A 24,120-nucleotide genomic window follows, 5' to 3' on the forward strand; every position below is an offset into this window, starting at 1 on the left:
TAAAGGTATATTTCTGTGTATCTTAATATAAAGATGTATTGCTTTTTCTTGGTTTTTTTATCCAGTGAACGGTGAAGTTGGTTTTACAATGACCAAGGTTAGACTGGTAGATATGACATCACATTTGGATCTACCACAGGCACAGCTTGAGTTACTGGCACTGTAGTGGGAAAATAAAGGTTATTTAGGATACAGAACAATGCCGTGAGCTCTTGACATTTGAGTATTTTTCTAGTGAGTTTTGCCCTTTTCATTCTATGTTCTGCAGCTGTAACTGAATATAGTCATGAGACTTTACATGTGGAAAAAAAAATGGCAAGATGAATTTCTTCATCATTACAGCAGTTAGGATAAATATTTTTCATTTGAAATTTTAATGGAAATTCAAAGAAACTGTAGACTGAGAACAGTTCTAGTTATAAGTTTTACCTGAATGAGAGAGAAACTCCTAGGACAATACAACTTTGCATGCCCTAACATACTTTCTCACAGAGCTGAAAAAGAAGTTGGCTTTTCTTTTGCATTTCTTGCATGTGCCTGATAGCGGCTCACCTGTTTAATCCCTAAATATTATAATAAATACTCAGAGTTTTTTTCTTTGCTGTCAGTTGTAAAGAAATACCTTGCAATACCACGCTTGAATTTATCTGTTCATTTTGCAATTTTACATCATACCATAATCAAGTTTGTTTATTATGCACAATGGCACACTGATGCCTGTTTTTGACAGGGATTTTGTTCTTGAAGTACAGATTTGCCAAGTCTCCTAAATCTTCTCTCCCTTTGAAAAAATAATACATAAAACTTAGAAGTCTTGAGGTTTAAATTCTGATATATTCTAGATGAAGATGAGCCTGATGGAATGTGCTGTGGGCTGTGTTTTCCCTGCACAGAAGCAGCCATTTTCACAGATGGGATTACATTTTAGCAGGTAGCTGAGATTACAGTTCTCTAACCTGAGTCCCACTGGTAGTGGACACGTCATTTGCCTGGGCCAGAGTATGTGTTGTGTGGGCAAAAATATCAGTGCTCCTTCCCATTTGGGCTGGTACAGAGGAATTGCTGAAATCCCTCTACTGATATTTCACCACCACTGTCCCTGGAATGTTGTGCCTCTCTTCCAAAGTATAGGTGTAAAGCACTTGTTAGGAATGGAGACAATGTAATAAAACCTACTTTTAAAACTTTTTCATCAATTTTAGCTTGTTTATTTGACTTGAATTCATTTGCTGCTTAAAGTGCCTGACACCCATGAGGCAGTCCTGACTTATGTGTCTTATATTAATATAGCGATAATACCATTCAGATTTTTAAGTTATGAATTGAGAACTATGCATTTGAAATTAGATTCTTATACTTAAAGATTTTTTGCTTCTCATGTATTGATGTCCTGAAATAAATTTTGAATTATGAAGGTGACTCTTTTACTTAGCTCAAAACCCCTTATATAATATATATGTAAAAGCTCATGTCAAAGTATACACAGAACATTTATTATAGTCACTCAAAATTCTTATCCCAAATGAAAGTTGATACACTTAGATTTGTGTAAATCATTATTATTACCTTTATTTATAGTCTTTTAAGAATATTAAGTTTTCTTTCAGATGAGTGACGTAGTTGAATTAGTCTCCAGAGAATCAATGCAGTTGACAAAGTCAATCCTTTTATTTTGATTGACTCTTTCAAGGATTTTACTGTGCATCCTTCTTTCGTTCATGTGCATTACTTCGAAGCTTCAAGCTACTGTACTCTTCTCCATAGCTTCTTCATTGCTTTTTTCTAAGTAATATTTCTCAGGTGTTTAAAATTAATCAGTTTTCTTCTCAAAACTAAGACAACATGCATTTGTTTATTCACACATGAATAGCTAGACCTTACAAATGTCAAAAACCTGCCTGCAATAGGTCAGTGAGAACTTTCCTGCTGATTGGATGGGGTATAGGGAGAGGACTTTAAGGTCTGTGTAGATACTGAGTTTTCTGGAGAAGCTGCAGTGGAGTGTGATGAATTATGAGCCCATAATTCATGTCTTATGCTCATTTAGTGATAGCTCTCTAGACCCTCAGTAGTTGTGGCAGAAGCTGAACCAAGTAAAAAAAAAAAAAGGAAACCTTCACGTATTGTGTGACTGCTTGGATCCACCTGCTGCAACATACTTGAAGTATTGATTTTAAGACTAATTTCATGATCCCTTCTTCAGCCATTCAGGTCTGTCATTTCAGACCAAAAGAAAAAAAAAAAGAAAAAAAAAGGCATTTTGACAGGAAAATTATTAGAACTAAAAATTAAAAATACCCTGATATTATTTAGAACTGTTCTAAATATTATTTAGAGCTTTAGGTGGGCATACCTATATCCCACAGAAACCTGGAACATAATCCACACTGGATTCATAGGTAAATGCATATATTTATCATATATTTTACTTACTTGGGATGCTGATGCTATTTTCAATAGAAGGAGTTATGTAAAGAAGGGAATTTTTGAGGTACCATTTCAGTAAATACCAAATTACTGTTCCACAGTTAATTCTTGGTAACTTAAAAATTGCGAATGGTTCTGCCTTTCCTATGAATATGCATGTAAGACATGCTGGACTGCAAGTAACACTGATTGTATTCTTCTTTTCCCTTGCTCTTCATTTTGATAGTTTCAAAGACAGTGTGGAAAAATCATCTTATTCTGACTGGCTAATAAATAATAGCATTGCTGAACTCGTCGCTTCCACAGGTCTCCCAGTGAATATCAGTGATGCCTATCAGGATCCTCGCTTTGATGCTGAAGTAAGAGATTTTTAGAAATGTAAATATATGTTATCTTTTTGGCATTGCAACTTATATAAAAATTTTGTCATTATATCCAAGTAGCTCTAAAACATGTGAATATTTATTTTGAATTTTTTTCCTAACCAGTATGTGCTCCTGATGGTCTTTCTGGTATTGACATGGCTTTACACAGTAGACACAGATCACTGAATTATTGTATGACTTTAGGCAGTTACTTTGTCCATCATTCTTTTTATTCCTATTTATAAGTGATAACTTCATCTATCATGTGCTTTGATATTTATGCAAACTGATTTTATTGCTGAAAATTTATTGATGTTCAGTGTAGCACCACCATCAGTGTTAGCTGTTGGGGTCACAGGGGCTGTACACACACTGGTTGTAAATAGAACTGATATCAAGGCAGAAATGTTGTTTGTGATTTAACTTAGCCAATTAACCTTTTAATTTGCTCAAATACACATTGGATTAGTTATTTCTTCGAGATACATATCACTTTCAATAAGAGTTGTTTGTGTATCTTAAGGTATCTTATTGTGTTTGTGTGTTTTATTCATTTCAGCCTCAGTTAGAAAGCCGTAGCTGCAGATAAAAGTCTATGTGTATACTTAACATCTAAATAAATGTTAGAGGCATATAGAAGGACAAAATCTTCACTGAATTCTGTCCAGTGAAACAGTATTACTATGGAGGACTTAGCCAGCAGTTGGGCAGCACATTAATCAGTGGACAGCCTTGGTCAGAAAGCTTCCCAAACTATATTACTACAATAAGTGTGCTTGGAAGTGTTTCATGTTGAGAGTTGGCTTGGTTCGAGTTTTATTCCATGCATCATTAAAGGGATTATCTCTCAAACCCACAGAGTTTTTTGAAATAAGAAAAATAAAAGGGACCTGCTGTAAAAAACTACAAGAAATCTATGTTGATGCTAATACGTTCAGAATTTCTAAAAATACAATTAATGCCTGGGGTTTTTAGACACGCTAGCATAAAGCATGCCAATCCTTGATGTTTGCAGTTGTACTTTTATTATATCATGTCCTGAATAATTCAGCTGTCTCTTATTTGTTTCACAGTCCTTTCCAAGCTAGAGACACTGCCCAATTTATGTAGAGAAAAAGAAAACAATACAAAGGGCAACAATTATTTTCTTTTGATGGGTTCCTGTGAAAATTTAATTCTTAAAGTCAGGTTTTGCATTCAATTATTTCTATAGTCAAGTGTAGTAGGAGGAAAATAGTATCCCTTATGACTTAGGTGGAATCATACATACAAACATTTGTAGTTTTGAACAGATATTCTGTTCTCTGCTTCTGTTGAAAACACTATTTTTTTTCAGAACACTAATTGTCATTTTCAAATGTTTATGCTCAACTTTCAACTCATTCACCAAGAACTTAATGCCAAAGTATTTTTCAGTTCATTTTAAGGCATATATCTGTAACAATTGTTCCCCTGTGGATTTTAGGTGTCACTGATTTCAGTGATGAGTTCTGAGTATGTATAATAAGCAGAAATCCTGTTAAAACCTGAGTTATATCTTTTGCTAGTTAGGAGATCACAGTGATCCCCTCATGCTTCCAGTATATGAATTATTGCTGGTCTTTTACTTTCCTTTTATTACAGATTGCCTGTAGCACTGGTAGTTTTAGTAAGAGAACATCTGATCTTCTGCAGGAGGGCTCATGTCATTCTTACTCTAATCTTGTAAAAAATATTTCCGATTCATCGGATTTTGCAGCAGTGACACTATGGAATAAAGCTTATTAACTGTAGAAGAGAGGGAATCAGTGACACATGATAAATTCTGAAGTTGTATACTGTATTAGATAGAAAACAATAAATGAGGCAGTAAATTGTCATCAGAACAAAAGGAGCAGTTATCTCAAATATTGGTTTTTACACCATCCTTCCATTTCTTACTAACTTACACTTCTGCACAATTCCCCACCTACTCTTGAAAATGCATATTTCCTGTGAGCCTCCTTTTACAGCTGTGTTGCTAAGTCCAATTTCAGTTTGACACTTGGGAACAGTATTTCTAAGGCACACTTGTTCAGTGGAAGTTGTCTCCATTAAACCACCAGTGTAAGTAATCCAGGATTTGTCTGGATATTGCCTCAATTGCAATTTGTCTTCAGTGCCAAATCACACTCAAATAGTATAAGCTTTGTGTGTCAAAGATGCCAATGTTTATATTTTCTTTGGCAATTTTTAGAATAACCCTTATGACCTTTTGTTACTGTGAATGAGGTTTCAGCAGAATTTTTTTCTGAGTGAGAGCCAATCCATACGGAATGACATTTTTAAACATATACTTACTCTTACTCCTGGACATTTCTATTACTATGATTTAAAAGGCTGCAAATGGTACCTACCACTAATGGAAGCTCTCATTTCTACATTTCAGGCTGACCAAATTTCTGGCTTTCACATAAGATCCGTTCTGTGTGTTCCTATATGGAACAGCACCCACCAAATAATTGGTAAGACCTTCCTCATAGATGCATAACTTTTGTGCTAATGTAAATTTCGTTCTGTCTTTTTAATTCTGTGTTCCTTCTCTTCTTTTTCACGGCTGAATATTATTAAGTTATGGTATCTGGGATGCATGCTGAGTGTACATCCAAGAAGGGATGTTTTGTCTTGGATACTGCATGGACTTTTTCAGCTTTCCAGTTGTGTCACTGTTAAGTTATATATTGAACTGAAACATTAAAACTAATGTGATGAAAACAAAAGTTCTAAGAATCCTAGTAAAAAATGTTTGATGTCTTTCTCGGGCCTCCCTCTTTAGTACACAACTCAGGCAACTGTTTCTGCATCAAGAAAATGGTCATTTCCCTCTAATGATATACAGGGAAGACTTACTGGGGGGGCTGTGGCAGCTGTCAGAGTTGCCTGTTGCAGTGGTGTTTGCCGGATCAGGATATGACAGGGTTTTATTGGATGTTTGGTAGGAGGCTTCCCAGCTATGCTACACCTGCGGTTGGCCCTGTGTTATTGCCTACTTTTGGCACAAAAAAAAGGTGCTGTTTGTAAATAACAATGCCAGATTCCTCTGCTAACTTTCCACAGTAGAACTGACGTCAAAGCCATAGCAATTTAAATTATCAGCACAAGAGTTAGATCCCTGTGTTGTGGCTCTCAGTAGTGCATCGGTGAAGGCAGGATATTTGAGCTTCTTTAGTAGAGATGATGTGGGGATTGAGTCTTAAAAATACAGCTTGTTGCTGCTGTGAAGTGTGCATTATCTTAAAGAAGTAGAAAGAATCTGATTCCTTGACTGCTGATGACTCTTAAAGGATTTTTCTAAGGGCATGTTGTAGCTAAATGAAATAGAAATGGTTTGTTGCAGTAGAAATCAGTATTACTTCAGATACAGACAAGAGCTTTGAACAGTTTTTCAAGTGGTTTAAGGAAAATGCATTTTTTTCATTGGTCCAGTTAATTAATGGATCAGTCATGAGTGAAAAAGGACTTATATACCCAGGTGATGCTAAACCAACCAAGATTTTAAGAATGAAGGTACTAATTCAGCACATTCTACTGCTAACTCCAAATTGCTAGGACAACTTACGTGATTGTTGTTAGCAAAGTGCTCAAGTTCTTACTCAAGCAGATCTTTAACCTTTTGTGAAAAGCACTGTGAGTGACTTATAGATTTGCAGTATTTTAACATAGGGAGTAAAGAATAACAATTGAAAGTAAACTGAGTACTGGTATCAGTACAATCAGACTTTTGCATGTTTATGTCTGTTTAATGATTTTCAGAAGAAATATTTGCAATTTTACTTTTCAGTTTGAAATATGTATTTTACTTTTTACCAATGAATAAAACACTCTGAGAATTAATTCATATTAACTCTTTCTAAAGGGGTAGCTCAAGTGTTGAACAGGCTCGATGGGAAATCCTTTGATGATGCTGACCAGCGACTGTTTGAAGTAAGAGGCATTTAGTTTCTTAGCATTAACATACTTTTCAGCAGGATTTGGTATTTCTGAGTAATGCTAGGGAGGGGGGAAAGAATATGTTGTCTATATTTGCGGTTTGATATTAATTCTCAGAACTCCTCACTTAATAAGGTTGTATCCTAACTAAAACAAGTTTTTGGCATCTGATCTCTCTTACCTGGAGGCCAGTCACTTACCTGCATTCTTAAGATAACCTGTCTAAGCATGATTATTCCTAATATTTCCAAGCAATTTCTTTTAATAATTAAGCCAGCACTCATCTTTGTGTTTGTATTATAACTGATTTATAATTTACTTTCTTTTCTTTTTTCTCTTTTTTAATTTTAGGCTTTTGTTATTTTTTGTGGCCTGGGTATCAACAACACAATTATGTATGACCAAGTGAAGAAATCCTGGGCGAAACAGTCTGTGGCTCTTGACGTACGTGTACATCTTCATGACACCTGTTCTTACTCCTAAGTATCACATGTAAAGGAGCCTACTGCTTCTGAACTTATTCAGTTATTTATTTATATATTTATTTAGTAGGTAGAATAATTTTGTGTATCTACATCCCTGCACTTTGGGTTGTCTTATTAAGGTAATGCCGAAAGGAAACTTTCTCAAGGTGCACTTAGCTGTAGAGCGCATGCACAGCTTCAGTAATTTTGAACCTGGATATCTCATTGGATGCCTCTGCTTTTTACATTAGAGGGTGCAACAATGGTGGTGGAGAATCTAGTTTCTTAGAGATATAAGTGTAGGAATTAATCTACCTGTTATATGTATTTCCTTGTCAGTAGGATTTTTAGTATCAAAAGTAACATCTGCTGATCCCCTATCAGATGTATGTCTTGCTAGAACAGAGTCAAAGCAGGATGGGTGACTGCTCAGTAAGAGCTCTGCTGGGGGCCAAGGCCAATACATAATGCAAGGTCCTGGCATTCCAACACATTATGTCTTTCTGTAAAATACTTATAGAGGAGCTAAATGGATGGAAAGCTTTCTATTTTTTTGCTTATTGCTCTTCCTGTTTCAGCTCCCCCCCAGTTAATGATACCTACCAGCTCCCATGAAGTAAATTCTAAAATGCAGAACATTTAAAAAAAAATGATTATTTCAACTTCTATAAGCAGATTCAACAATACAGCACTATTCTCTGTCATGTGTCTGGAGATTTTAATTGTAATCATATTAATAATAATCTTGGCAAGAACAAAGCTTGGAGTTTTGAGGATAGCTTTACAAATTTGCATTACTTCTACTAAAATAATAATTAGGAACAGCTTGAATTAAATTTCATATCTTTTAAAAAGCATCAGGCAAGACCAATTAATCTTAAAACATTCCCTGATGAAAGGGTAACTTTGCTAAGATTTCAGTATCGTTTCAAATTCCACATGTGCTAAGTGAAGAAAATCATCTGGTGACTCTTGGGGATGATCCTGTGCAGGCTTAAAAGCTGGACTCAGCATATTCTGTAATCCCTGACGTGTGCACCCTTTAACTGTGTACCTCCTTTGAATTTATACAGTACCCATCATTACAATAAGAACCACAAAAATAGATTTGAGTATTTCTCCAGTAAAACAAAAACTAAACTGGATTGCTATGAAGAGTCTTTTTTTCCTCTGCTTTAGGGTTGGAAATATTAATCTGTGTATAGAAGTTCTATCATGTGGTCGACACAGGCATATTAAGACTTTTTGAAGTCAGTAAGACTCTTTGTGTTAGAAAACTTCATAAACATAAGTGGCTTTATTTATTTTTCCTCTATATGTATTCATTTAGGAGGAAAAGAGACCTTACCAGGCCTCCTGCAAGATCCCTTATTCTTTAAATTATATAGTCATGAATTAGTATAAGCCTTCATATGTCCCAGATATTTGTGCAATATGACACCTTAGAATGAATACTCCTCCTGGCAAGAAAAACAGGCAGTGCCAGATATCACACTCAGATACATAAGGATGAAAGTTGATGTAGACACTTGTTATTTGCTACTGAAAGAAAAGAAAATTAATTTTTTTTGGTTTAAAATACAGCTTCTTTCTTAGATCTAAAAAAGACTAGTAACCATATAGCTTACATGGAGAGTAGAGGTTTGATAAATGGCCACTATTCCTTAATAAAGAGTAATTCTTTCTATAAATGAGCAACAGTGCTTGATAATATTTGTATAAAGTGATGGAAGAGAGCAGAAAAGTGTTTAACAGTAGAATGGTATGAGCTGAAGGACTGTGAATCCATTTTACTGTAATAGAATACTTCATTAGTATTTATGTATTAGCGAGAATGGCAATGAATGGCACTTGAAAATGACATTGATATCAGATGTAAAATAAATCAATTTGATATATACCATAATAAGATTCTTATCCAGATATACTGCTACAGGTTTTTATAGAGTATTCTCATAAGACTGACTAATAAATAGAAGACCAAAACTTAAATAAATGATGGGGACAGTTTACAGGAGTATACCATATAATTCAAAACCAGGCTAAATGGTTTTTTTGTATTAAGGATACAAAATTTGCAAATGATTAGAAGATTAGAATAATAAATATTAAGGAAGACTGTAAAAATCTAGAGGGATATAATGAATGCAGATAAAGGAGAAACTTGACGAGAATTTTGGTATTAAGTGTAATCTATCATAGCAGAAGACATAATTTTACTAATTTTAACAATTTCTGAGCATAGTTACAATACAATTGGAGAGAAAAATAGATACTACTTGAGAAAGGACATGATGTGTAGTTATAGAAAGTAAAATGTGGGACAGAAAAAATGAATTGGTGTTTGTTATTTATTCTTTTATAGTGCAGGAATGAATTCCTGTTACTGTAAAAGGTGACATCTCTAAAATTGATAAGAGTAACTACATCTTGGGACTTACTGCCACAAGGTATTGAAAGTCAAAGGCCTTTGACATTCATAGATGAAAATTATTTCAAAATGAGAAGCATACATCAAAGCTTTGGCACATAAAGCAGATTGGGTGTTGCTGTGTGGTGAGGAGGACCTGTCCTGGCCAGGAGTGCTCTGGCTCTCTGAGGTCCCCCATGGACCAGGACCTTGTCCCATGCATAGTCAGTACTGGTGAGTCCAGTACACAGACTGGCTCTTCCACCTTCTGGAGTGCTTGTTCAATGTTACTGTTGTCACATAAGATAGAATGTATTCCATATAAATGGATGAATACTAATAGGTAATGAGAGGAGGTTTGCAGTACTTTGTGCATTTTGTTTGATGCTGTCATCTCCAGAAGGGTATTGAAAAGAATGTCAGGTGTAGCACAGAGGTGCAGTGATGTGCACAGGCATTACAGCAAAAGACATTTTTTAAGTTCTGTAAGTCTACTGTGAGTTTTACATTAAATTCTTTTCCTTCTGATTGTAGAACTCCAGGAGAACAATGTAGGAATCCTTGTAATATTAAATTACTTATTGTCCATGATTCTCTATAAAATTCCCTGCAACATAAATGCCAAATGCATGCCTGATAACCTGCAATTAGCTATTATGTGCTGCCATTCAGAACTGAATTACTACGTACAAATATTAATTAAATTTGCTTTAAACATAATTGATTAGACTGTAGTACAGAGCCCCGATAGTTCTATTTGTCAAGTGTACAAAACTGCTTTTTCTCTTTTCTTCTGGGGCAGGTGTTGTCTTACCATGCAACATGTTCGAAGGCAGAAGTTGATAAATTTAAGGTAAGATTTGAGTTTTTAGTTATTTTTGAAAATATAAAAATAAATTAAAATGGGCGTGGATTATCTGAGAGAAAATTTTTACATCAAAAGCAGAAAATCTTAATTAACAATGATTTATAAAGGATGTATCACATGTTAGGCTGCTAAGCAGGAAAGGTGGAAAAAAAATAAATCTTTCAAAGGATAAAGACCTGCAGTGGTGGGTGCACAGTGGCCCACCAAAGTTCCATTGAGCTGGTTGATCTGCTGCTGGAACTGTGTGTCAGTGTAGTTTGGTGGCCTCCTCAGCATGGACCACCATAGGGAAGTCATACCATGTAGGAGATGAGGAAGAGACTAGAGAAAATAAGAGGGACTTGAGACTTTATGTGCTTATAGTGTGGAAGCCGTTCTGTGTTTACTGAAAAAGCAGAGCATTGACTGTCAAGATTATGTGTAGGCTCACAAGGCTGGGTGGGAAGGTGAGGAATCCCTTAACTTCTGTAAGTGCCCTGGGCAGAATGTTAAAGTGATGTGTTCTGAATGTAGCATTGCTAGGGACCAATAATTACATGTTCAGAGAGAACATGTTCTCTCTGAACATGTAATTGCCATGCCTTGCCTTGCCACGGGATAGAAAGTAGGGGTTGACACTTCCCTTGGCTATGAGGAGGCAATGTTGTAGAGAGCTCCTCAAAACTGTTTGGGAGGCTCTTGTGGAGTGTATCAGTGTTGGTTTCCTGTACATAAAGTGCATCAGAGACTGTAGTGAGGTCTGGGCAGGAGATCTGGACTGTTGTGACCCCACAGTGCTGGCATTCCCTGCTCTAGCACCCTGGCACCTGTCTGACTGAAAAACAGCTGTTGGGTCATTATTTTCACACTTGGCTGTCAGGCTGGAACCTGCTCTCTGCACCACGGGGATGACTGGTGGAAGGGGGAAGACATGGGTGACTTCACAGAGCTGATACTGAGGAGTTACCTGGGCTGAGGAAGGGCAGCTCTTGCTAGTTAATTAGTTTGTAAATTATTACCCAAATGATGGCTGTGCCTTAAGACTGTATCGACACCTGGTGATAAGAGTGTAATATGCTCCCTCCATTGTAGTTACCGGTGCAGTTACCCAGGCTTTTGTAAGCTGAAGATTAGATTACTGAATTATTACTGGAACCCAACACTGCAGCCAGGGGAAAACACTTTTGTGTGCATAAGTTGTATTCTGTGTTTGGCAAAAAGAACACTGAACACTGTTGAGAGAGAGGAAAGAAAGGGATAGAGGACCATTCAGTTTTTTTATTTTGTTTTGTATTTTCATTTACCTTAGAATAAGCACCTGTAATATCGTTTCTATGACTGTCAGGATTCCACCAGTATCTTTGTACACACCAGAAGGCCATCCTTCTTGAGTGCTGTCAGCCATTGAAAGACATTCTTCTTCATGGTCTATGTAGTTGAAATAGCAGCCTGCTATATTACTCTTTGGACTTAGATGCTAGTGTGATGAAAAGCTATTCTACTTGTTTTCCCAGGTGACTTCATTAATAGATATGCGAGTCTCCAACTAAGAAATGTCTTGTCATTATTCATTTACCTTGAAGGCATGCAACTATCCATTTAATGGTAATGATAAGGTAAAAGGAAGTGAAAAGCATTCATTCATTAATAACTCCAAAAGATACAATTTTTAATAAAGAACATAGATGAGAAAATAAGCAATATAACCAAGCTATCCTTAAACTAAGCTAAGCCATTTTTTCAGAAAAATTTTCCCTTTCCTATATCGTTGTCTCAGTTTCAGCTCCTGACAAAATGAGACCCAGGTAGTCTTTGTTAATGCTTCACACCACTGGATCTAAGCAAATAAAAAGAACAAAAACCCAGAGATGACCAGCACGTCTTGTGGGCCTGTGACAAGCTCATCCCCAGAGAGGGCCATCCATCTGTGGGATGAAATTACTCCCATCTCCCCACTTGCAGAGCTCTGGCAGCCGGTCTCCCTGCTGAGATCTCCCGAGGCATCCTACCCTGAAATCATTGCTCTTTTCTCTATTTGTTACATTGTTATATTTTATATAAGCCCTTTGTTATATTAGGGTCATCTTCTAGACTTGACTGGCTAATAAACCATCCCTCCCTCTGGGGGTGTTTGGGGCTAAAACTGTCCCCTCTCTCCTTGGTGATTTATTGGCAGATGTCAGAGGAAATGTCTGTTAAGATTTACCTGATGTTCTGGTTCAGGCAGAGCAGTAACATACACACGATAGAAACATCTAAATGAGAGTGATGCCAGTAGTTCACTATTGGCTCCTGACTGACATGAGACCCAACAGTAATTAATGACTTTGGAGTGACAATACATTTGAGTTGACAACTTTTCAGCATCTTGCCCCACACATACTGTAACTGGACCCCAGCAGCTTGGAAGTAATTACATATTCCTGTAGTACAAGTTGTTTATTTTCCTCTTTGTAATCTTATTTTTTATGGTCTTAATAAAATGCTTTTCCATTAATATTTTATTTTCCTAAGATCTCAAGAATATTCTGATAGAAACTGAAAAATTGCAAATGTACTTTAAGTTTATTTTTCCTCTGGCCAGGAGAATTACCAGTAAATTATTTTATTGCATTATAGAAAACCTAGCAAGACTAGTTAAAGTTGATTTTTTTACTTGAAATTCTTTCAGTAATCTCTTGTTAGTGGATGGATTCACAAATATACAAATTCACAAATATATTTTTTTAAGAATTAAACATAATCACTGTGACCAGGTTCTGTAAACTAAATAACATTTATTTCTGTTTCTTCTAATTCCATCTAAGAATTAATGAAAAAAAGAAAACAAACAAAACCCCCAAAACAAACAAAAAGAAAACAATAAGAAACTCTTACCAAAAAAATACCTTTCTCCAGATACTTGGCTGGGAAAAAGTGCAAAGCACTATTAGTTGTGGAGCTGGAAAATACATAGGGAAGTTCACAGTATGGAACAATGAAACATGAATGTATGAAAATGAGCCATGTCATGCAATTGGCCAATTCCATATCTGATTTCCACGATTGTCTAAAAACAAAGCAGCAACGTAGATTCACACAGAACACTGAATTGATTTTGCACATTTTTGAAGGGATTCTATTTCTGGTGTTTCTAAAATATAGCTTTCATAATAAAAATCAGAAAGCCAAGTTTAAAAATGCTTATATGACCAGAAATCGTTCTATTAATGAATGGATGGAGTTTTTTTCTCAAAAGAGAACCCAGTTTTGCGAATTATTGCTGTAAAAATCCGTGTCACCAATCCTTTCCATTATCTGGGGATTCATTAGCGCTTGGGATTGCAGGCACACGCTTCTCTGGAGGGCATTGGGAGCAGGACCAGTGTGAGCTCAGACACAGTGAGGGCAAGTGCTGCTCTGCTGACCTGGGTGGGGCCACTCAGTCTGCTTCCCACGCCCAGGGCGGGTGGGAATGGAAAATTCAAGGCCTTAACCCAGTGTGAGCTTGTTTTAGTGATAAGAGGGGGCTTAGCTCTCCGGGTAGACACAAGACTGCAAAGACCTGGATTCAGAGCCTGAGCAAATCCTTGAGTCTCTGTAGGTGCTAATCTGGCCCCAGGGGAGGTAATGGGAGGTTTGCCACTGATTTCAGCAGGATGCTGCTGGTTTTGGCTTTGTTTGGCATTTGTAAAACTGCATAGTAATGTTTCCTCTGCCACCTTGCCTCTATTTATTCTTGGTAGCCAGTCTTTTGCAATGTGTTTTTTGACAGAACAACATCTCTGAAAAAAAAAAAAAAAAAGGTAAAATTTTAAGATCTAGTCCTCTTTTAATGCTAGTTTAAAATGCAGTCTAAGTGAAAACTTGAGTTGTTTTCAATACTGTTTCAGTAGAAAATGGGTTGTTTTTCCTGAAAATGTGTAGGTTTTTAAAGTGGGGGAAAACATGGAAACTAAATTGATAGAGTTTCAATAACAGGCAGTTGAATCTGAATTAATGATTAATCAGAATTACTTTTCTGGTATCTATGGTTATTCTTGTATTTAGAATATGCACTTTACTTCCAGGTTCTAAGAAAGAGGGTGAGACTTCTGTGAATGTTTTGTGGGATTAAAACAAGAGCAATGAAAACAAAATTTGTAGCAAGTATTGTACATAGAGTATCTGTTGCCAGATTATTTTACATTTCTTTGCTTCTAAAGATTTTTCAACTTTCATCTTTTACTTTTGGATTTGGATTATTATGACTTCAAAAAAATTATTTAAATACAATATTCTGTTAAGTTCATACAAACTGCATAATATTTTTTAGGTTTTCTGATAAGTGCTGCATTACTGTGATAGGGAGACTTCTGATGCTACTCCTCCAGATACAGGAAAAAAAATAAACTTTACTTTCCATGGGCAGATGCAAGTAAAACAAAAAAATCCACCTTGAATGCAAACTTTTCTTTTATATCTGAGAATGTGTGAAGTCTTCATCCTGATTTGTCACAATGCTTCTCCTCATTTGAATCTACACAACTATGCTAAATTCAAACTGAATTTTGGCAGAATAAGCTAAAGTAATGCACCAATGAATCATAGCTGTATCAATAGTATTCTTATTCAAAATAAGAATTGAAAAAAATTCTTATTTTCCAAGAAGTTAGAAATAGGTATGATTTTAAAAACTCTGGCAACTCAGTTCTCTCTTGTATTTCAACCTTAAAAGACCATTCAGTTATTTCTGTTGTGTACTACACTTTGTGCTTCGCTATAAGCAGTTGTATGATTGGAATAGAAAAATGTAAGACTAGAGAAGCCTGATTAATCTAAGATTGATACTATCCTATGACACTGTCCTGTAGTGCCAGGTTTCTTCTTCCTGAAATTCAGGCTTTCCAAGCCTAAATATAGTTGTGTGAATGTAGAAAACCAAGATACATGAGTAAAGAATGCAGAATTATGTCCAGGACAGGATATTTATAGCAAGAGTTACTGACTTCTGAGACAGTAAGGAACAAGTCCTGTGACTTAGCAAGCAGTCCCACAAACACACATCACCTTTAAATTTAACTAATGTAGTTTCCAAAGGGAATATGTAAACACTGTGCTATTATGGGTAATGTACAAGAAGCTATTTTTAAGAAGCAAACCTAATTGCGCAGCTGTGACTGGTGTAAGCCAGATCAATATTTAATGACTGTGATGCATTATTTATAGCCCTTTGAGAGATTCCCTTTTTTAGGTCAAACAGCACACAGGAGAGATACACAATGAAAAATAATGTATCACCTGCTTTACAGAATCTTCAATTCAAAATGTAGCATGAATAACAATTCCTGCATTTCTCAGTTTTGTAGCCCGAGGTGTGACTATTTAAGTCCTACTTTGACATAGGGAGGCTTTTGTGTCTCTCTTGAAAACACTTTTAACTAAAAAACAGTGGAATGAGTTGATCCAAAACAAAGAAACAACTTTGACTGCTACCGTATATGACAATGTAAACAGTTGAATTAATGAAAAATGATGGATCTAAGTGAATTTGATATCTGAAGTGAGTTACATGTGATTGAAAATGAACTTGTTATTCATGTCTTATGCACCCTTAAATTCCTAAGAGTGGGCAGCACAATGAAAAAATTGATTTTTTTTATACTAATTTTATCTCCAATCTCTGAAAGGATTGGGAAAGCATTCCGTGGCTATGTTATTCTCTACTGTGACGCCATCTTTCAATTTAGAACTATTTTAGTTACTTTTATATCCTCGTAATCAAATAATTTGTAGTGGTTTATAATAATTACTTTATAGTCTTCCTTAGTAATTAAATTTCAGAAAGGCAATCTGGCCTTTGTGTTTCAGATCATTTACAAAATATTGTCATAGAATATGAGGTTTTTATGCATTGATGACAGTGCTGTTTCAATCCGTTTGGTAACCTGGGTTAAACAAAAACCAAAGGCATGTAGTCACACTGCCAAGTCAGTATTGCAAGCCACGGTCCCAGCCACATGTAAGGTGAAACATGCACAGTTCTGTAGAGACCTGCAGTTCTGTGTAAGTGTGAAGCTCTTCACACACTTCAGTAATTTCCAGATTGTCCTCCAAGGCTAGTCATACAGACTCCTCTTTGGCTGTCACAGAAGGGTGTGGGCTGGCACTGAGCTTTTCCCCAGTGCTATTCCAGCTGCTCAAGTTCCACTGAGAATAGAAACAATTAAAAAAAAAAGGAAAAAAATACGAAAAAAACATTGAGAGTAAACAGGGCTTAAGTGTTAATATGTTCCATTTTTCCCTTTTGAGAAGGCACAGGGTCACAAGATGCAAAACACAGTTTATTTCTCTGCTTTTCCACATTCACTGCCCATGTATAAGACAAGACCTAAAGCGCCATGTTAAGAGTTTCATAATTCATGACTTTGAGGTCTTTATTGTATTACATCATTTTTTACACTTTGACATGTGCCTATGTCTTCAGTTGTCATGGTAATAAGAAGTCAGGAACACATTGCATACACTGAAAATTATTACAGATAATAAATAATGATTAAAAATAAAATACTGAGGGTTTATACTAGTTTCTGAAATGTGAGGCTGTCATCTGTTGACTTCAGACTAGAGCTCTGTAGTTCAATTTTTTTCAATTTCAGTGAACAAGGAAATGGCATTTAGGAGTAGGAAAGATTGCTCACAGTCTTTTCTCATGCAATGTTTACATTTAGAGACATAAAATGAAATTATCAGGGTGCAGATTTTAATCTGATTAAAAATCTTTCTTCAGCAAACATGTACCTAAACTATATGACCTATCACTGTAGATGTTAATGGGTTGAAGTGCTTAATTAACAGAAGGAAAAGGCAAATGGAGACCGATGTTCTCTGGGTCAGGAAATTTCCAAAGTGCAGCTGGCCAAAGCAGAGAAGAGTGCACCAAGGGAGTATGTTTTCTCAGTTCAAATAATATTCCCTAAGGTTTTTTGGTTTAATTTGTTCCATGAAATAAAGAAAGTGGGATGTCAGACACAAGAGGCACCTGTTCAGGAATTACTTTTGAAGCTGTCCTGCTGGGCTAGTGTCATACTACAGTATGACATACTACATACTACTGCCCTAATTGTAGGGATAGTTAATAGAAAAAACTAGTGGGAATTCTGAATTGGGTTTCAAAAATTTAAACATTCCGTTTTATTGAAATGAAGATGAGATTAAATTGCTGCAAAAGGTCACAGAAATTATTCCTCATATATTTCTAAAATTACTGTATTTATTATTTCAGGTGAAAACTTGGAGCTCCCAGAGTAGAATGTTCCCTTCCTTGCAAAGCAAATGAAATATGAGTTTTCCAGGATTTTGTGGAGGGAAGGCTTACAAAGAGTACTTTAAACTGGTGGGGCTCAAGCACTGAGCTGCCTGCTGGAAGGGGCCAGCCAGCCCTGCTTGTTGGCTGTGGAGGAGTTAAAGGGAGGTCACAGCGGTCATGAGGAGACATCCACCCACCTCTGAATATTTGTGGTCTAACTGGGCACCTTCCTTGCCCTTGTCATATCATCTGAGCCAGGGCAGGGCACTTCTTCATGTTTTGCCTTCCCGGTTGCAAAGAGGGTACAGAAATATTGAGACATCTGTGAAAGATTTCAACAATTCTGCTTTCTGACTGCAAAAGATTTGTGTGACACAACTATGTTGCATTTTTATGATAAGCCTGCACAAAACTGGTTTATTTTCTAGTGTAGGAGATAAGTAAATCCTGTTTTAAAATAAATTTTTCTCTTGAGGAAACACTATCTACAATTAGAGATTTAAGGCAAAAGAAAGAAGCCTGTGCCTGAAAGCTAGATAAAGCACACAATTTAATCATATACCCATGCCCAGACAATTTTTTCTGTTAACTTAAGAGTTTAGCACAGGTCATTAAGTGAATTTTTGAAAGAGGCTTCTTTCAGCAAGGAATAGATTCTGTTCTGTGGATTACATCAGGAGAAGGGCATAATGCAGAAGTCAATAAGTAACTTCATGTGGAATTTTTTTAATATATAAAGGTAAAATGTATTTGTTCTTAAGTGTTAATGCTATACATAATAATCCTTGAGTACATTTACATTGTAGGTCAAAAAGAAGGATCTTAAGGGTTATTATTAAAAAAAAGTGAAAAAACAGCATTAGTATTCTGACTGCAAAGTAAAGACATACAGTAACTAGAAATATTAAATAATAAATGACTACTTCTAAGATCAGCCACTTCACAATAGAGATTCAACCAGAGCTTGAATCTCCTGGTTAAAGACCTTATCAGGTAATAAACTCCAATCAATGAAAATAACAGAAAACTAAAATATGTGCATGGGCAAAATAATAGTCTTTGTACTAGTTGTTTTAAAAAGTCTTTTTCTTTAAAGCTGAAATAGATTTCAATTGAATTAGATAAATCGAAGGATTTCTGCTGTACTCTAATATTTACAGTAATAAAAAAATAACATTCTAAGTAATTTAAAATACTACTGACTTATTGCCCTTAATAGTGACTGTTTTTCAGTTTCTTAGTAATTAAGCACAGTAATATTGTGGTTTTAAAACAACAGACATTTTCATCAGAGGAGTAATTAAACACGATTATTAAGTTATCCATACTAAAAAAAGTGGACTGCTACTTTGCTGCTCTCAGATGCTGCATTTTGTTATTTACATGGGAAATTTTGTTTCTTGCATCTGTTTTCATATATGAAACCACAATTGGGTAGGTCTTGAGAATGCTTAGAAAATCAAGTTAGAGATAGCAATTGTTGGGGACATAATATTGCTCACAAGTGAAGGTGAAATGATTTATTATCCAACAGACCTATTGTCTGTCCTTCAATCTGATCAGCCATCATACTCCATAAGAATCTCTTGTCAGCTGGAAAACATTGGGGAATAAACACAGTTCAGCATTGCTACACCACTTAGCCAGTGACCATGCAAAAAAGTGATAAGGCATAGAATACATTTAAAATACCATGCAAGCCAGAGGGATGTCTGATTAATCCAAATAAATAAAAGAAAATAAATCCAAATTATAAGAAATCCATAAAAATGGCATAATGTTTCACATTTAAAATTATTTTTTATTTACCTGTGCTTGGATTTCTTTATAGTACCAGCAGACTGACAGTTAAAACTAGGAATTTTCTGGTCAAAAAGATCAAGTTGCTTTTCACCAAACTATTTAGATAGAAACTTTCTGGTTGGCATTGGTATTATAAATGTTAATTTTAAAATAAACAAGTTCCCTGGTTGTTATACTGGCTTTGAAACTAAGGGAAATTTTTTTTCCCTTGGCACATATGCTACAAGAAAAAAATATCTTTCTCTGTTTATTTCTTTCTCTATACAATGTTCCAGATGCAAACAGTTGTTTGTCATAAATATTTACTTGTGTTTATTTAAATTACTAATGGAAATATTTCTTTAGGCTTTTTGAAACAATATTTTTATAGAAAGAAACATAAATGTTCTCCAAAGGAAGAAGGCAGTGTTCTTTATAGGCTTTTCACATTTCCAACAAGTTGATATTAGAGCTAGAACCTTTTTATAACTAAAACTCCCAAAAGTGAAGAGTGGGAAATAGACATGTTTTTCTGAGATGAATCTCTTTGGCCACTGGGTGCCATCCTTGCTCCACTTTAAGGCTGGTAGCCTAGCAGCATTTCTGTTAAGCTGTAAAATCCTGAAAAAAATGTAATGCCAGTGCAATTTCACACCATCATAATGTTTGTGGCTGTGCATGTGGTAGAATATGTTAGCAGCACAGGCAGCGTGTTCTTCCTGCATGAGTCGCTGAGAGACGTGGGAGAAATATCCTCACAGGTTCAGCCATGTTACATCCAGTCTCATATCCAGCAATTTTTTAATTTTTTTTTTTGCATTCCTCCATCAGCTGATAAGAAGGAGGTTGTGCTGAAAGAGCTGTTTCTACACAAATGTGTGAGCTACCATGCTCCTGTGCAGTATTAATTTAGGCTCTGGGATTATTTGAAAGAAAAAAATTACATGCACACTTGTTTTCTAGATCAGTTTGGGATGTGTGGGCCTGTGCCATCCAAAGAAAACATTATCTAGCGTATATTATGTAAAATATATTTGTGATTGCAGTCTTCTACAGATTATTTATTACGTCGTTTCATTGTCTGCCTAGGGGGGTTCTGCTGTTGTTTTAGTCTGGGAAAAATCCCAGGCAGAGTGAATTTGGTTTCTAACAGAGAAATTATGTCAGCAGTTCTGTGTTTTTAGTCTTTCAAATATAAACACTTCACATGTATGAGAAATATACTGTAGCACACACACACATCCCATCAGAATCCCATCAGAATGCCTACACATAGAGCATTCTGTTTGGTTAAACATAGCTCAGCTAACGCTGCTTTCTGTGCTGCCATGCAGCAGTGTGCGTTTCGTCCCTGCAACAAGCTTATGGGCACACAAAAAAACTCCACCCCAAAAATAACAAAAAACCAATTTCTTTTTATGGCCTTCATAAACTCCGCTGTTAAGCTGATTCCAGGTATCTACTTGTGTTACTTGTACTTTCCCTAAAGGAAACCTGTTGCTGTGAGGAGTGGTAAGGAAAAGTTATAAGCAGCATAATAGATACATATATTCAAAACATGACAAGAAACAAGTATTTATGGCTGTGTTGCAACCTTCCACCCTAAGGTAGTGACATATGAAAGCAACTTTTCTTTAGAGAAAATGCATAAAAATATAGGTAGTAAGTAAGAAGCTAAATAAATAGAGGATTTAAATGTCTGTTATTTGTTATTGTTAAAAAAATGGGATCTGTACATTTTATTTTTTTCTCAGAAAGCACGTGGTGGTGAGGCTGTGAGTTGTGTATGAACTAGAGCTCTGTGCTGCTGTGCAGTTGGGTGCTCAGGCTTTCTCTGCTGATGTGCTTTGTGAGATGAAGGGTGCCATGTACATTCTGCCACTGGGAGAGGAGCTGGGCTCAGTGTTCAGCCTGCCCTGCAGAAACCTCACACACGTTAAGCCTTGGCTTGTTAAACTGTAGTAAGATGAACCTCTGGTTTTGGGAGAAAGCTCTTTTGGACAGTCCTGAATGCTCCTAGGGAGTGATTTATGGGTTCAGAATAGGATGGCTGGATTTCTTTTAAACCTGCAATTGGAACTTGATAAAAACTAAGGAGAAAAAGACGAAGATAAAATATGCATTAAGGATAATCACTGAAATTTTCTCTGTAGCTTTTCTGTAAATGTATGTTGTAAGTTTGAAGGTATTGTCAATATTATTTATTGTCTACCTGACAGGCTTCTGCTATAGCTGTCACTCTAGCAGATCTGAAATAGGACTTTCTCCCCAGTGGAGCAGTAACCCACTCATACATTTGCATAACTTGAACCACCAGTCACTGTACTGCCAGCCTGATTTGTCACAGCTGCTCAGAAAGAAAATTTCAGTGACTCACAGGAACCTTGTTCCAGTGCCATTGTTGTGCATTCCAGCATCACCGCCACAGCCCCAGCGTGGCACAAGACTAGTGGTCCTGCAGGTTGGCTTGAGTGCAGTGAATGCTGCTGCAATATACTGGGATTGAAAAAATAGTGTAATACCATTGGATGTGCCATTGTGGCAGTGGTAGGGTTTTTGTGGTTCTGTTTTGGGGTTTTTCTTAGTGTGTGTTCTTGGCAACACCCTTGCTTTTTTCATATGCTCTCTTGCAACATGTGTCCAACTGAGAATTGCAGGGCATGGTTTGGGCTGTTTGCCACCAAAAGAGCAAGTTCTTCCCTTCACATCATGTTCTCTGTGAGAAGAACCTGTCCCCGTACCTTCCACCCTTAATTAGGTTTTTCTTCTTCTAAGTCTTCAAGGAAGGAGCTAGAACCTTTCCTTCCCTTTCTGGGTAGGAAAAGGCTACATTGTATCCCTCTTTTCTCACCCTCCAAAATTTACAGGCGTGAGGGGGGGGGGTCAGTCCACATTACCCATTCTAATCTTCATCAGAGCAACAAAGCTGACTTTCTACTACCAAAACCAAGTGAAGCTGTTGTGGGAAATGGCAGCCTGCATGCTTGACGCTTTTGTATTACAGAGAAATACTTGCCCTAGGTTTGCTGCTTGTGTTTGTTTGAAATTCTGGAACAGAGACTGAATAGACCCTTTTGTACCAACTTCTCATCTGCACTAATGGTCATAAAAATTCGACAGTTGCTAGCCTGCAGTATGTGACACACTGGTTATTTCCCAATCACCAAAAGCCAAAAGGATGTGAACACTCCCCTGCGCGCCTCGGGAGATCATTGTGTCGAATGTGCATGCCCTGTAAAACTCCAGTCCTAGGCTGCTGTGGTTATGGACTTTGGCCTTAAGAATAATAGATGCTCAGACCATTAATTGCTTTTATTTTATGTCTCTGTTCTTTTAAAATCAAAATTTCTTGTTCCTTTTATAGGCTGCCATATATTTTGTTTCTGTGTACTAGGAAACGACTTTAGCATCAAGGATTGATTCTTAGCAACATAAAAAAACATATTTTGTGTCTTTTCTATGAGTTTGTAAAAAAAATTTCAAACATAATATTTTTATCTTGGAAATGTATTTTTCCTTTTTGATGGGTCCCAATTTCAGAAAGTGACATGTTCAGACAGGATTGATTGACTTACTAGAAAAATTCAGTATGCTTTCTGCTTTTTAGTTATAATTCTGGGTCTACCATTGAAAATAGGATGTGTAATACTGTAATGACATACCTTCCCTTTCCCTTTTAAAATGAAAATTATAAGACAAATAATTTTCTTAGGCACATACAGGTTTATCCCAAAAGCAGAAAGTAAATACCATATTTTTGTCCTAAGCCCATGGTACATTGTAATAATAATAAAAAAATATCATAAATACTATATTTGATAGTGCTGTACTGCTTAATGGCTATTGTTTTATTCTAATAGAAGGAGGAGAATAAATAGCTTTCTTAATGCCATGAAATTTCTCTTTTAATTAAAATAAATACCAGTATTCATACTAAGTAGTTATGTTGGTAAATGATCAAACCAAATACAACTTTCTGAAACAAGACTAAATGCAGCTTTCTTTGTTCCACATTTCATGTCTTAATTACATGTTACACTATTAATTTGCCAGTTGAAGATGGAGCAGTTGCACCACATATACGTGCTTTGACTGCAGATTTTGAAGCTGGATGCCAGAACAGCATTATTCTTGGTTTACACATGTAAAACCTTGACTAAAGCAAGGAATGACTTTTTCCAGCAAATGGCTCAGACATCTACTGTGGGACTTTGGGCACAGTTTGGGCATTTGATTTCACAATTGCAACCCTCTGTTCATCTGTTGGGTTACTTACTTTGTCTCTTCCACACCCACTCCTCTTTACTGTAAATACTGTAAAGTTCCCTTTAAATGCTACTGTCCTGCTTCTGCTTTAGTTGGTCATTGGAAAAGAAGTGCTAACTCAGCATTGTGAAGGGCAGAGAGAGACACCATCCACAGTCTGCAGTAATGGATGGAGGCCTTTAAAAGCTGGTTTGCTCTGGGTATTAAACATGCCTAGATGCAACATTTAATTCTTTCTTTTTTTTGGAGAGAGTAGATGTCTCAGACTGGAATATAACAGTCTTCCATGACTATGAAGAAGTGCAAAATTTGTCCACTACTGCTGATAACTGACTCTAGAGATA

General features: G+C 36.2%; 1 protein-coding gene across 1 annotated transcript in view; it reads left to right on the forward strand.

The window, feature by feature from the left end:
* The window catches only part of PDE11A (phosphodiesterase 11A), a 126,894-nt gene that overhangs the window by 58,306 nt on the left and 44,468 nt on the right, over positions 1 to 24,120 (forward strand). The window contains exons 7-11 of the mRNA XM_029959605.1: positions 2,654 to 2,786; positions 5,200 to 5,275; positions 6,667 to 6,734; positions 7,092 to 7,184; positions 10,417 to 10,467. Of these exons, the coding sequence (XP_029815465.1) occupies positions 2,654 to 2,786; positions 5,200 to 5,275; positions 6,667 to 6,734; positions 7,092 to 7,184; positions 10,417 to 10,467 (421 nt within the window). The remainder of the gene's footprint in view (positions 1 to 2,653; positions 2,787 to 5,199; positions 5,276 to 6,666; positions 6,735 to 7,091; positions 7,185 to 10,416; positions 10,468 to 24,120) is intronic.

Source organism: Manacus vitellinus, unplaced genomic scaffold (genome assembly GCF_001715985.3).
Source record: "Manacus vitellinus isolate BGI_N305 unplaced genomic scaffold, ASM171598v3 scaffold_20_pilon, whole genome shotgun sequence".
Lineage (NCBI taxonomy): Eukaryota > Metazoa > Chordata > Aves > Passeriformes > Pipridae > Manacus > Manacus vitellinus.